The sequence below is a fragment of the Pocillopora verrucosa genome, chromosome 3 (genome assembly GCF_036669915.1).
Source record: "Pocillopora verrucosa isolate sample1 chromosome 3, ASM3666991v2, whole genome shotgun sequence".
Taxonomy (NCBI): Eukaryota; Metazoa; Cnidaria; class Anthozoa; order Scleractinia; family Pocilloporidae; genus Pocillopora; species Pocillopora verrucosa.
Window position 1 is genome coordinate 26742508 of NC_089314.1, and position 15205 is coordinate 26757712.

The window sequence follows — 15205 nt, forward strand, 5'->3', positions numbered from 1 at the left end:
TCACTATTGAATTGTTTATTTGAATTTGACCTATATATTAATTAATCAGTTTGTTCTAACTTGTGGTGAACTCTTTGCAAAATGAAATTATGGATTGGGAGCAATAGGGGTATGAAATTTATGGTGTGAAGTCCAAACTTGCCCCATGCCCATAAAGTCCTTAGTGGACTTTCCAGATGAATACCAAGAAGGTCTCCAGAGATTCCAAGAAAAAACTTTATATTTTGTAGAAAATCCTCTTCTAATGCACAAATCACCTCAATCTTCATAATCTGGGATCTAGATAATACAGGTGCTTTTGAAAACCCAATCAGCCTTTTGTGTTAAAACTCCTGTATGTGAAGCTTAATGTATTTTGCAATGGAAATATGGACATTTTTTTTGCCTCTTGGAAAGCAGGGACAAAATTTGAAATTGATCTGTAACCAAACAAACTTCTAAATCAGGCAAACTTATAACCTACTTTTTTCAAGCCAGTTTTCTGATCTTGATTGATATTCTGTAAAAGGAAGGCCTTATCACAGAAAATGTGATGGTGTATTGATCTCTGATGTAGTGGCCTAAATTTTGCGGAAATTATAAAGGGCGCCAAGGAATGTATCCTAGCCCTAAAAACCTCCATTTGTTCCTGGTTTGGATGCGCTGGAATTGTGGAGGAAAGGCACTTGGAGAAGAGGTGACTGACGTGGAGGTGAGATCTCAGTTTCCAACCTCACTAAGGCTAATTGTGATTATTCCGGGTTAAAAGGAGTATTTTCATTTCTAGCCTCAACTCAGGAAGGGTGCTAAATATCTGTTACCTGATTGACTGGACTGTGTTATTAGGATTCCTTGGTATCAATGATTGCCTGTGTGTCTAGATAATGATTCTGTTGTAATTTCAAAACTAAAAACTGAAGCACAATTAATCCCTTACCCAATACCTAAGCTCAAGGACCAGGGTTTTCGGGTCGGAGTTTCTGTTTCACCTAGGCATAGGGTCTAATTATTTAAGATTTTTAGACCAAAACCTTTCCATACCATCACTCAGCTGTTCAAAAAGCTTTAACACCAAGGGCCCAAACAATACAGACATCTGTTACAATAGCCCATATCGGGCCTCGGAGGGAAAGGCATTTTTAAACATTTATGAGGATGACATTGATGACATTTCTTAACCTCTCTGAGACTTTATACCAAAGCTTTCGACCCCATTTTCCCATGTTCCCAAAAGCATAGTTTTTTTTTATATTACAGTACATTTTTCTGGCTTGTTCAACAGGTCGGGTCCCGTGTGGTATGCATAACAGGAGATAGTGCTGGTCAGAATATGCCTGTGTCCCAGGGGGTTCGTGTTTTGTTTCTCCCAGATATTATGAGTTTTGAAGATGCAGCAGCAATCCCCGTCACATACTGACTGCTTATTTTATGCTTTCCTCTGTGCAAGCTTGGGTCAAATGAAAAGTGTTCTGATTCATATGGCAGCCGGAGGTGTGGTAAGGATGGGTCCTGGGTATTAAAGGGGAGGGTATATATGATAAGAGACCTGTAATGTTTACAATCATTAATGAGTCTCAGATGGTTTTCAAATTGCTTCGGGATATGTTATGGATTAACAAGAAGAATTTAACTGCTGTTCTAGTGCCTCTGTGGTGAAAAAATGTATTAATGAGTACTTGTAAGTAACCTATGGCCTGCACCAGCCTGGCAGTAAGTGAAGACAATAAAAAGGGCTGGCACCAAAAAAATTTTAATCTTGGTTAGGAATGATTAGTGAAAGAGCTTTTGAGCACAGTCCTTCATTCTTCTTTACCAACCGCCATTATGTCCAGTGATCAGTTAATTTTTATGGGTTACAGTGACAATTGCTTTTTTCCTCAATTGTTGGGCTCTTGTGGCCGACAACTTACAGAACATGTGTTGCATCTTCCAAGGACTGAAGCTTTATTATTTATTAATTTTTTTATCGCTGTCATTGCATCAAAAAAATTGTGTTATATCTTAGGGTGTTGCAGCAACACAGCTTTGTAAAACTGTTGAAGGCATCACAACATTTGGTACAGCCTCAGCTTCTAAGGTACTCTAACTCAAAATTTTTAGCTCTGTTTGTGGCTGAACCAGGTAGATGTTTGGATCATAATGGTCTTTCTATCTCACTGATGTTAAAGTGCCAGTGAGAATTTAGAATTTGTCAGATCTTACATGGTGGATCCCTCCATTGTCTTGTATTCTGTCCCTGGAGTTCGGCATTAAGCAATGTTTCCCATTGATTAGCCCAAACAAAGGCCATATTTCTTAATTTATTTATCTGGAGTGACTAGACCTATAACTTTTTGCTTTCGATAGTTTTGTCAACTAATGCAGATATACAGACTGAAATAAGCACATCTTGAGAGGAAAAAAAGATAAATAGAATAAGAAATTCTAATTTCCTTAAGGAAAAAAGCATAACATACATTTTCATAGATAGCATGTTTATTTACGTCAATTTGGACAAGAGCCTTGACGGGACTAGAACAATCTCCCTTCTTCATCCTCTAAAGTAGAGTCATTATAAATTTTGTGTATATGTATCCCTCCGGAGGATGAATAAAGGGGTAAGTTTCTAAAGAAAATGTGGTGCTGTTTTAATGGGAGAGTATAACAGAGTAATTTAGAGTTATCAAATGAGTTGAAAATGTAAATTGGCCACTGTAAAGAGTTTAAAGGCTGACATTTCAAGTGTTAGCCCCTTGTTGGAGTGACTGATGATATGAGCTTTCTCCTTGTTAAAATTCACCACTGAGGTTTCTCACACCAACACCCAAGGTTGCAATCATTTTGGTTACTAGAGTGATTAAAACCTTTTTGGTGTCTAAATTTGCAACATAGGTCACCAATTTGGTGACCATATGGCCACATAGAGTAAGTTGTTATATTTTCATGTGTTTGCATCAATGGCCTGAAGTTGAAGGGAGAAACATTTTAATTTGTAAAATGTTGCTCATGCTGGGTCAGGAATGTGTTAGACTTTTGATCTCTTGCCTTTATATTGATACAGCATGAAACCATCCTTGCCAATGGAATAGATCATGCTATTGACTACAGGACAGTGGATTATGTCCAAGAGGTGAAGAAGTAAGTAAACTGAAAAATAATCAATTAAACAAATGTGATTTTTGGAGATTTTATTCAGTATTCTGTCAAATTTTGTTATGTAGCACCTACAACAGATCAGCCTCTTTAAGCTGTGTATGTTTCATCTGAAATGTCCTGTTTAGCTGTAAGTGAAAGCATAATTTGGCTGATGATATCTACTTCAAGGGTTTAATTGGCTCTTACAGCCTTGTGCAAAACTGAAACATGGGATCAATTATGGGTTCTGAAGCATGAAGTAAGGGTATGACCAGGAGTGTTCTTTCACCTTTTGGATGGAAGACTTTTCTGGTTTAGGTTACCCTTGTGATTTAATCAGGTTTCTCTGAAGGATAGCTAGTACACATTTATGTTTCTGGGTGTAAAAAGGCACTGTGTGTTGTATTGTCTTTATAAGTGTTGAATGAGGCACATTGAATGTTTTTTGACAAGGTGTTGACCATAAATAATGGTGTTGTCACAAGCAAACTTCCTTGTTTACAATGGTGACTGAGTCTCAAGAGCCTTGGGTCGTCAACTGTTAATTGTGAAAGCCTATGCTGGAAATGCTGCTAGCATTTTTAGCACAAAAACATGGTCACCAAATTCTGTTGTGCTTCTCTCAACTGAAAACCATAGTAACATCTGAGAGGATTCACCTCCAAGAAACAAACTTATTCCCTCCCTCAACATTATTTCCTTTGCTGTTACTGATATTTCAGTGAGGAAAAGAAGAGGGGAAAGTTTCTAAGGAAAAATTTTGTGGTGTTATAGGTTTCCTGGTTGGCTAACATCAAGAAGATTGGATTGAAACTAAAACATTTGGGAATTTCAAATGTAGATCCAAATCTAAATGAATCCTTTGCTGAACTCAGCACTCATACAAAACTGTTTATTCATCATTTAAGGATTTGTCCAGAGGGAGTGGATATTGTTCTTGATCCCCTTGGTGGTGCTGATACAAAGAAAGGATATAATCTTCTAAGGCCTATGGGTATAATCATTTGCTTTGGTAGGTTGCACCTGTGTCAAGACATTTAAAAGAAAGTTTGACATGTGTTAATTGCAGTAAGCATAGCACTAATGCCACTGGATAAATAAACAAAAGTCTTCATTTGGCCCAAAAATATATTGGATATTTACATGTAGCCATCATATGTTCCGAGATGCAATCAGTTTTCTTAGAGGAAAAGTCAAGGACAACTGTGAGCTATGAGGAACAGATTACACTTGAGGTATATTCTCAGATATTCCCCTTTTTTCACCATCACATGACCTGCATGCAAGAAAAAAGTACGATGGATTATTTTGTCATCTATGAGCCACATCTACATTCTCACAGTAGAAGTTTGTCTTGCTGTTTTATAATGTTATGATAATATCAGTTTTTTCAAAATAAAAACTGGTGAATATTTTGCTTCAGTTCGAGCGAGAGACATTTTCAAATTTGTTTGAGAGTGTAAGGTCCAGCTGTCGAATATCTGTTTTACACTCCTGCATGTTATTCAATTTGTCTTAGGATGAGTGGTAGACTTATCATCCAAACTTCTCGCAGGAAAGAAAATTGTACTTTTTGGAGCCCTTCCCTGGACCTAGGTGCAATTGTGTTTCAAATTTGATTTCTAATTTTTGGAATTATTTTGTGGGCAGGTTATGCAAATGCGGTTGCTGAAACAAAGAGTGTCTTTAGTGCAGCAAAAAATGTAAGCTTACAGTATTAAGTATAATGATATACACAGATAAGCCTTTTTTTTTGGTTTGAAATTGTGCTCAGCATCTATTAACTTTGATATATACCTGGTATATACTTAGCTGGTACATTTTTGGCCTTATTCAGACAAAGATCACATGAAATGCAACACATATACAAAAAGCTTATTAACACTTATTTCCCAAGATCTAAACATTAATCTCTCTAGTATCCTCCATAGGTTGCTTATGATTCTAATTCTGAGAATTTTAGGTTAAACTAAGCAGTTTCCCCTTATTGATATTCATTTATTCCACTCTTTTCTTTCTACTTGAAAACAAAACTGTTTGGAGAGTTTCCTTTCCTAGCTAGGAGGGAGAGGGTTAACCAAATTCAGTCTCTAGTAAATGAATTGTCTCTCTTTTCCACATAGGTGACAATTATTAGAAATTACATAAACTAATAATGGATTTTATTACTGGCACTCATTGATTCAGGATCACTTTGCAAACTAGATGGAGCCCCCCCCCCCCCCCCCCTTTGATTTATTTAGTTGTATTATAATGCATCTATGGGTCAATGTCAGCATCTGAGCAACTACACGCCTGCCCTTCCCCACCCCTAACCCAACAACAGTACTGAAATTGATAGTAAGTGAGGGTTAAAGTTTGATCAAGGGAAGGGTGGGTGCATGCACAGTTGCTCAGGTACTGATATTGATTTTCCTTTATTTTCAAGAATTATACTCAACTTGATCATGATTATTTCACTGAAAATTGTCTTCTCTCATGCAGTGGTTTCAGGGAGCAACTTTCAGTCCTTTACAACTGCTGAGAGACAGTAAGACTGTTTGTGGATTTCACTTGAGACATATGCAGAGTCACCCAGAGCTACTGAAATCAGGAATGAAGCATATGTTTGATTTGTACACTGAAGAGAAGATAAAACCTCACATAGATGAGGTATTTGCTTTTGAAGAGGTGTGTAGATCACTGTAAATTTTGTAATGTCTTCATGAGACGTGAGATAAAAATTATATTTAAAAATTTTGGTGTAGAGGTTTTCTTAAGCATGGGACAAACATAATTATGAGTATATTTATTATTGAACATATGAAACAAATCTTGTGTGAGTGCCTTTTTCCTCTTAGTAATTTGGAGACTGGTGTGGTACAGTTTTAGAAGGAAAAGATAAGCTTTTATACAGTCTACTCTTTATCTGCTTTTTGTTCTGGTGATCTTGCCAAAGTGCACAATTAAAATCAAAAATCATTCTTCTTTCTTATATAGTCAGTTTTAAAGATGATTTGTTTGATTTTGCTTTGTCCTGTTCTTCTTCCTGTTTCTCTGTCTGTTTTTGTTCATCAATCAGTTCAGGATAGTGGAGTAAAGACAAAATATTTCAAATGCCTATGCAAAATAGTCCAAGCACTCTTTTATTTGATTAAACTCTTTAACATCCATGGATCTAATTAATAATTCTCCCCTTCAGCTGCTTCACATTTCTGTGTAAGTAAGTTATAGGGATTTGATGTTTAAAACTTCTACTTGTTAAGTTTGAATACTCTCATCACCTGTTTGCTGGGTAATGGAAGGATATTATAGGGAGAAGTTTCATGTTAATCACTTCTGGGTGTTAATGGGTTAATATAGTACACATTTTTATTTTTTATTCATTTCATCAACCATGTGTATTCAAAATCCTAGTAACAAACATTGCGATGTGTGGCTTGATTAATTTTATTTTTAATTTTTTTTTCTCAAGGCTACTCTGATTTGGAGTCAATGCTTGGTAGAAATTTGGAAAATTTTTGATCATGCAAACAGGACCTGTATATTTCTTTGATAAATTCTAATAGCGGATCTTCAACATTCCGTTATTTATTTTTCCTCAGGTTGGCAAGGCCATGCAGCGAATGCACCAGCGTAAGAATGTTGGTAAAATAATAATATCACCCATGAAGGAACCAACACCTGAGCCCATGCCACCGCTGCCACCAGCTCAACCTACACCCCCAAAGGTATGCTGCAAGCTTAAAATAAACTCAATGAAATGAACATTTGGAATGTGGTGTGTTCCTAGGCAAGATTCCTAATATTCACAGTACCTCTCTCCATCCAGGAGTTTAACGGATTATCAGCAATTTTTTAGGGAAGCTTGCCAAAATTCTGGGGGTTCCCTTGTATAGACAAGAATACTGGTTTGGAGGAGTAGCAATATTGCTTGTTGAATCAGGTATGCATTGCAAGCTCCAGCAATATGGAGTCATAAGGCTGGTAGGAACTTTTATTACAGTTCAATTGTAGCCATTGACATCCAACCTGATTTGAATTTTGCAGGAGGAGGATGTTAAATTAGAGGATAAAGAAGGAGAAAAAAAAACAGAAGATAAGGAAGGAGAAGAAAAAACAGAAGGAGAGAAAGAGAAAGAGGAACCCAATGCTGAAGAAGAAAAAAAAGAAGAGGCTTCTGCTTAGAAGCTGGTATGACTTCAAGTGTTACCTTGTTAATTTAATGAAAGACTGGATTTTGTGTGATTTGATTGTGGGATTTCTAGGCTTTATCTGTATGTAACACAGCTAGCTTGCCTTTTGAACTCACGGGGGTATATATCAGTCAGACATCAGTGATCTCATAGCCTCTTTCAAAATGTGTGTGTTAAAAAAACCGTTTGAGGGAGTTTTAGTCTTATTGGGACTTGAACTGAGTCTGCCCTCATTGCAGCTGAGGTGAAGCAGGTTGCATTTGTATCTGTTGTGGGACATTAGGGTGATTGTTTTGTAGCTTGTTGGCCATAAGAGGAGCTACAGTAGGACATTATGATTTGTTTTTTGGGTCGTTTTTATTTATCATTAATTGGAAATAAACCTTTCAAAACTGTTTACCAAGGCAGACAAACAAGAAGAAGGTAAAGAAATACTAAAACCATATAAGGATGGCAAAGGATTGAGGAGATTATCACGGATTGCAAATGAGGGAGTTGAAAAACGTCTTCGTTTGAGTTCATAAAACCAAAACCAAAGCAATCACAACAGCCAATCAGAGCACAGGAAACTATTACAAGGAGCCAATGAGAATTGAAAATGAAAACAAGAAAGCCCTTAGCGCGGGAGAACACTGGTGATCTAGTCGTGATTGGTTTTAGTTTTAAAGCAACGCAATCCTGGGTTAATTTCGACTTAGTTGAAAATTGTTTTAACCTTTTAACTCCCAAGATCTTATCAGTAATTCTCCTTACTATCTCCCATACAGTTCTTGTGATGTTAGTTTGGAGAATTTGGTATTGGATAAGTTTATTATCCCCTAACTGATATTTTTCTTTATTCTCATCACTTGTCTGCTTGATCTTGTATCGATATTGTAAAGTGAAATTCTGTCATGGTCACTCATGGGAGTTAAAGGGTTAAAACAGCTGTAAGCCATTCATCTGAGACCTTCTAAAGGAGGGAAATTGGCCTCGGCTATGTTGGCTATTATAGATACGTGTTAGAAGGGTAACTTGGTAGGTCATTAACCCTTCAACTCCCATGAATGACCAAGACAGAATTTCTCCTCAAAATATCCTTATAACATCAAGTACACAAGTGATGAGAATAAAGGAAAAGATAATTTAGGGGATTATTAGTTGATCCAATACCAAATTCTCAGAACTAACATCAAAATAATTTTATGGCAGACAGTGGAGAGAATTACTGATGAGACCTTGGGAGCGAAAAGGGTGAATAGTCTAACAACACTTGCTATGAGAAGCACGGTTTTAATCATATCGGTACAAAAATTAAGAACCACGAATTTCATTTCTTTTTGCAGGTATCAGTGACTCTTATACAAGAAAGTGATGTTTGAGTAATTCTATTCGTTGTTTCATCACTTTGATGTGAATTTATCGTCGGGAACTAAGACGTTCACTTGACCTTACTCAGCTACTGATCAAAGTTGTTTGAATATTAAGCTCTAATTTCCTTAGTAAGGTTTTTTTGTTCACTAAATACCACGAAACTCTCCTTAGTGTTGTGAAGGATTGTTTGCGATCAGGTTTCTCTCCTATTTCGACGCAAAATTGGCTGTGGAATGTAAACGGAATATCGCGGCGTTAAGAAACCTTTTCCCTCTGTTTAGCAATAAATCACTTCTCGTTTCTCAAATCCCAAGACCTGTCCCAGCGCCTCTTTCAGCCCTGGATAAAGAAACCTGATCGCAGGTTGGAGTAATTTTGCGGTCGTTTAGAAACAACCACTCATTATATTAATTTTATGTTAAAGGCAAATAGCTGGTAGAGGGTGGTGACGACATGAGGAGATTTAAACAAACTTGTTAAAGCAATGCTAATTTCTCCATTTGAAGTATGAGTGTCTAGTACCCCCAATCTTTTCCGAAGAAAACTTTCGCAGCCATAGACGCTGGAAGTAATTTAAGATAGCTAACTTTTTGGAAATTACTGCCGCTGTGAAAAGCGTGTATTGACATAAATTTAAGGATATTTGACCAACCAATCCGTTCAACCGATTTAATCCTGAACATCATAATTTTCCCCTGTTCTATTTACATTTCCTCCGGTGCTGACACGGAGAATTTGTTTGACAATTAGGAGCTCCTAAGTTAATGATCATTTCTTATATTCTCTTGATCTCTGCATTTAATTCAGTGGACCTTCGTAACCTTTCCCTGGATCCACCGCTGCGGGGTCAGTAAGGCTTGGTATAACAATTGTTTCTCACTTTACCGGGGTGTTCTCGAATCCCGTAACCCACTACGGGTTTTACATCTTGTTGTAAAGATTTTCTCTTCACTCATCTTCAAGGGAATGAAAGTTGACCAGAAGGTAGAAACACTCTAATGGTCCAATGGGTAGAGGGTGAAACCATCTTTCATTTGATTTTCATTACAGATTTATTCGTAACAGTAAAACCAGTTTGGAGATTCAGTTCTGCTCCACGCATTTCCAAAAATGTTTTTTCCGTGTTAAAATTTCGGAAACGATTACTGATTTATTTGCTCCAATAACTAGAGCGGATTCATGTCCGTATTAGAGCAACCCCGCAGCTATCCTTCTCCTTACCGAACATTAACCCTAGCTTGTTGTCGGTTGACTGTTGTCGTCTTAAGGGATGGGTAGGTGAGCAGTTGCTTAGTTACTGACATTGATCCCGGTAATCGTAGCAAATAACTTAGACTATACAAAGACTTAAAATTATAGACAGAATTATTTTCTTTAAGCAGTAATTCAATTATTAAAGTAATATTTTATTAGCGAAGGACATCGAAGAATTTATGATAAGTAAACTACGAGTGAATCGTCAACTGTATTAGTCAATGTGTAAATTGTTCACTTTCGCAAGCGAATGGCCTCTACAAATGAATGACCTCTACAAGGTCTAGGTTTTGAAGCGTGGTCAATGTGTAGACAGTGACGGTCGGTGATTTTGCCTTTTGCGAAGCAAAATGGGTGGGGTATTTGAACACAATTTTTGATCGGGGAGCGGGAATTTGAACAAACCAATTTTCAAAAGCTCGGGGGATTACCCGGAGGGATGTTGTAGCTTCGAATTGGTCGATGCACAATAAGACATAAATTGGCTGTGTAGCTAGAACCCTCTTGTATCCAAGGAAAATCGAAGCACTAGCCAAGGTATTCGCCTAGAGGTGAAATTTTGAAAGTCCCTTCTAGGTTTTAAGGGGTCTAGCCCTGACCTCCTGATATAATTTAAAAGAAAAAGGGAATGTACGAGTTCCAAACTGGTGAAAGTGTCAAACTGGTCACTCTCAAAACAAGGCTTAGCGCAAAACCTTCCTGATGGAATTAGTCTGATGATTTGCGTGAATACAATATTTCAGTTTCATTTACAAGCGTTCACACTTGCCTTCGTTTCAAAACAGGCATTAAAGATCTGGGAAAAAGCTAAATTCTTCATAAAATCTGATATGTTCCGAAGTTCTAATTACACACTATATAGCGCCTCATTGTCTCTTTCTTTGAGTACCTGTTCCGTCACGAGAAGCATTTGATCACGTACATGTACGTTGCTCTCGTGCTTTAAGGAAACATGTAATAGTGTAATTTGATCGTCCGGGTGAGTGTAGTCCTGAGAAGGACTGTTGTCGGTAATGGTGACTGACGTTCCGACAACCTGAGTGGAAGTCATCATCAGAGTCAAGTGAAAGGTTGTTGTCAGTCGAATGTACTTAGTCCGGTTTGTGTTCAGTTCAAAATCACCAACCGTTACCACAAACCGGACTAAGTACATTCGACTGACAACAACCTTTCACTTGACTCTGATGATGACTTCCGCTCAGGTTGTCGAAACGTCAGTCACCATTACCGACAACAGTCCTTCTCAACACTACACTCACCCGGACGATCAAACTACACTATTACATGTTATCCCCGGGCTCAAACCCTTTACTTTAAGGAAACAGTTAACCTCCCACTCAGGGCACTTTCCTTTAACCCTTAACCCTCTTAAATCAGTATACAAGCTCTCCAAACTGTTTTCTATACATTTCCTAACGTACTTACAAGAATTATTTATTTATTTAGCAGTCAAGAACAACTTTAATTGGTGATCATTTCCTTTCATTTTGTGACCTTAATGTCTGACTCAGGGGTGGCACGGTTGGGAGAAATTAGATGCTTATCACTGTAACGAGGTGAAGAGTTAAAAAACGTTGAAAGCCATACTTAAAGGGATCAGTGCCATGAGAAAAAGTTTGGAACGCGATCAACGTGATCGTCGCATGACCTGTAGGGAACTGTGTAGATGAAGAAGTTCAGTTAACCTTAGGACTCCGCGATACGTTCGTCGGCCTGCCTCGTTCAAAGTTTACGTTTCCAGTTAACCATTTACACCCTGACATCAGTATCCATATTCTCCATACTATTCTCATACATTTTCTAAAGTGCTGAAAAAGAGACTTTAATTAACAATCAAGAATTTCTTTAGTTGGTGGTCATTTCCTTTTCACTCGTGACCTATATATGTGATTCAGGGGTGATATTGTAAGGAGATATTAGTAACAAATACAGACTGTGTTGAAAAAGTCCTCTATTTGTCACACGGGTTAGAGAAGGTGTGCCCCTAATGTTTTGAAATTCTCTTTTTGGAACACCTGTTCAAGGGTCTCGTCTGAACTATACTCTCGACTAAAACGTGCTGTAACGCTTACATTCATCAGAAGGAACAACTCTGTTCAGAGGACGTACACTTTTCTTAGTCCTGAAAGGGCCCACGGGACGAAGCTTCCACTTTAATGCGCGTCAGAAGACCATCAATTAAGCTATTGTGCGCTTAGTTTCCATAAGATAGATGTGGTCGACCCGGGATTGATAGCTTGCTTTAATTTAACTTCAGTTGATGTGAACACAGTTTGTTATGATATCTAAAAAGAGGTACGACCTACAATTTCCTAGGAAAGGACGTAGACACAACTACGCATGTATGCATAAGCAAAATATCGTATGCAAAAAAACACACTTTTTTCCAGCAGTAATCTTCTATCCCAGACATCCCACAGCTAAGCTTGAAAGTTCAGTTGTGGGCACGAGAGTAGGTCAGCAGTGTTTTTCAGGTCATATGTTGGCCTCTTGGCCCCTCAATGTGGTCGACCCAGGATTGTTATCTTGCTTTAATTTAACTTAAGTTGATGTGAACACAGTTTGTTATGATATCTAAAAAGAGGTACGACCTACAATTTCCTAGGAAAGGATGTAGACACAACTTCGCATAAGCAAAATATCATATGCAGAAAAACACACTTTTTTCCAGCAGTAGTCCTCTATCCCAGGCATCCCACAGCTAAGCTTGAAAGTTCAGTTGTGGGCACGAGAGTAGGTCAGCAGTGTTTTTCAGGTCACATGGTGGCCTCTTGGCCCCTCAATATGGTTATGGCTTTTACGGCATACGGTTAATATCTCTCCATAGTGGTCACCAGAAAATTTTTACCTATATTTTTTCACGACTAACGGTTAAAATTGCTTAATTTTTACGCCCCTAACGGCAATTTTTTTCCCCATTTTATGGCTAACGGTTAACCCCTTTAAGGTACTCCAGTGGTTAGCTTTGCTATATCTGTGATGATTCTAGGAAGTTATTTTGGCTTAATTTATTACGAGAGATACAAACAATTTTCCGGAAAAACGGAAATAGAAGCTGTTTAACAATATGCAAATAATGCCACAGAATGGCACCTATTGCAGGCCTCATTAGGGTGCCACAGGCACACCATTCCCACCCTGGTGGAAATAATTGAATTTATCACGCTCTCACACTCGAGATAGTACGTTGCTGTCGAACGTTTTCGTGACATTTTCACGTTTCGGACATTTTTCTAAAGGGCAGAAGGACACAACAGATTCAACTGACAATCACTGCCGGTACACAGTGGCTCCTGAAACGAAACATATTCTGTTAACTGGAAAGGTAAAGCTAGTAATTATTGCATAATATGTGCAAACGAAGATGAAACGTACATTTTAAAAATGACAAGTCATATGGAAGCGTGTATCGTGGTAGAAAAAAAATATGTCACATAGGTGTAAGCGATAGAGAAAAAAACAGCAGCTTTTTAAAAATTTTCACGGTTGAGCGCGACCAAAAACTTTGATTTTTCATCTACCTCCGAACCGCGGAAGGAAAACGTTCCAAGTCTTAGTTATGGATTCAAAACCAAATTCACGTTAATTTGCTTGCAGAACACAGAAAGATAGATGGCTAATTTTGCACACAGTTTGCAATTGAATATCAAAATAATTTTCCCAGGTTTTGGTCGTTGGTAGGGAATTCGAATTATAACTTGGAGTTCTTGAAAAGGAAAACTGTGATATCATTGATGTGGGTGGACGGTTAAGTCGTAGAATATTTTAAGAGAGCGCTGATCTCTCTTCTGCTGTCGGTCTTATTCGAAAATAACAAATAACTATGGAAAAATCAGGAGGGGGGGATTTTCCTTGGCACATTTTTCTTGCACGTTTTAGAAGAGTTTTAGGGGATCACATCATGTCACCGCTTTCGCTTTCTGGTTCCATTTTGTTTGTAAGAAACACGTGTTTTGTGATGGCTTGATCAGCCGTAATGAATGCATGTAAACAGCAGAGATCCACGACAAGTATACAGGTTTCGGCAGGTGGATTTCCCGAATGACCAATAGAAAAACAGGATCAAACAATGTCTTACACGCTAAGTAACAATATCACCTATTGTTTGAACACTCAAACATGGAAATCCTTTTGATAGTCCACTTTTTGATTGACAGGCTTTTACGATAAGCGAAGTGAATTTCGGTTCTTGCAAACTTTACGGGGTTTACGCTTGTGAAAGGTGAATTTAATAAGCTGAGCGTGACCTGAAAGAGGACAAAAAAATTTCTCAGCTTGAATGTGTAGCTCTGTCTTCCTCTTTCCACAACGAACGCAAAAACTGCTGTTACCACGATTGTTTTACTTATATTCTGGGGTAATCTCGAAATCAACAATTAAGCTTTTATTCTGATATGAAGGGAAAAAGGAGAGGGAAGAACATAGAATGAGAATTTTACTATTTCACAACTGACCTCTCTCATCGCAGACGAAAAAATTATAAGATCATGAGCGACTATGCTATAATTTTCATGCGTGTAATGATGACAAACGGAAGACCGAAAAGAGAAAAAGAGGAAAGAAAAAATTTGCGTTTCCTTTTTAGTTCGACTGTCAGAAAAACTTTCGTCAGATGTTCTTTTTTCTCTTGTCCTGTTTACAAAACATCTTGAACTGTCAACTACATTTTCTGTCCGGAGGGGCTGTAAGTTCACTGCCGGGATGAGGCGACCGCTGAGCCGTTGACAAATCAAGAGACATTCCCACTATTGGGAAAACGTGATATGGTTAAGTAAAAGAAAAAAAAGAGGAATAGAATAAACAACAAAACGATCAGCTAGCCGGCTTAGTTGCCATTGAGGACAGTGCATGTGTCTCCATTTCGCTGTTCACTAACAACCAAATAAAGTACTTCACAGACAAAGGTGGAAGACAAAGGCAAATATGTGAGTTTGTTCATAGAGGCGTTAAAATTGCAATTGCTTTCTGTGAACCTTCCTGCTATCTTAAGACACTGTCTACAATACGTTGCAGCAAGGATAAAATGTTGGCAGCTTGTCGTCATTAGCCTTGCAAAAAAGGGACTTGATTTTTCGTTCTCATAGGTCAGAAAAGATGCTCCATGACGATTACTCAGACTAAATTTCGATTGCACTAAAGACCTCTATGCAGACAAGGTTCCTCAGGAGTACGTTTCAGCCAGTCGTATTGCAATTTAAAACCCTTCATCGGTTGATGTAAATGAGAAGTCGACCTCACCCGTGCCTGCATTACCGTGATACCTTATTTTTAGCCAACAACTCGGAAACTGAGCCGGATTTTCTTTTATGAAAGCTCAAGCTCGGTTACCG

General features: G+C 38.0%; 1 protein-coding gene across 1 annotated transcript; it reads left to right on the forward strand.

Annotated features, from left to right (window-relative positions):
* The first annotated feature begins 368 nt into the window (after window positions 1-368).
* LOC131772339 (synaptic vesicle membrane protein VAT-1 homolog) lies at window positions 369-10043 on the forward strand. Its single transcript, XM_066163627.1, is given in 17 exon segments — window positions 369-421; window positions 557-584; window positions 587-608; window positions 611-639; window positions 641-691; window positions 1262-1292; window positions 1295-1341; window positions 1343-1392; window positions 1394-1475; window positions 1985-2056; window positions 3020-3096; window positions 4002-4105; window positions 4744-4796; window positions 5578-5763; window positions 6678-6803; window positions 7123-7266; window positions 8594-10043. Coding segments are annotated over 16 exon segments (1149 nt in total). The 3' UTR covers window positions 7261-7266; window positions 8594-10043.
* The last annotated feature ends 5162 nt before the right edge of the window (window positions 10044-15205 follow it).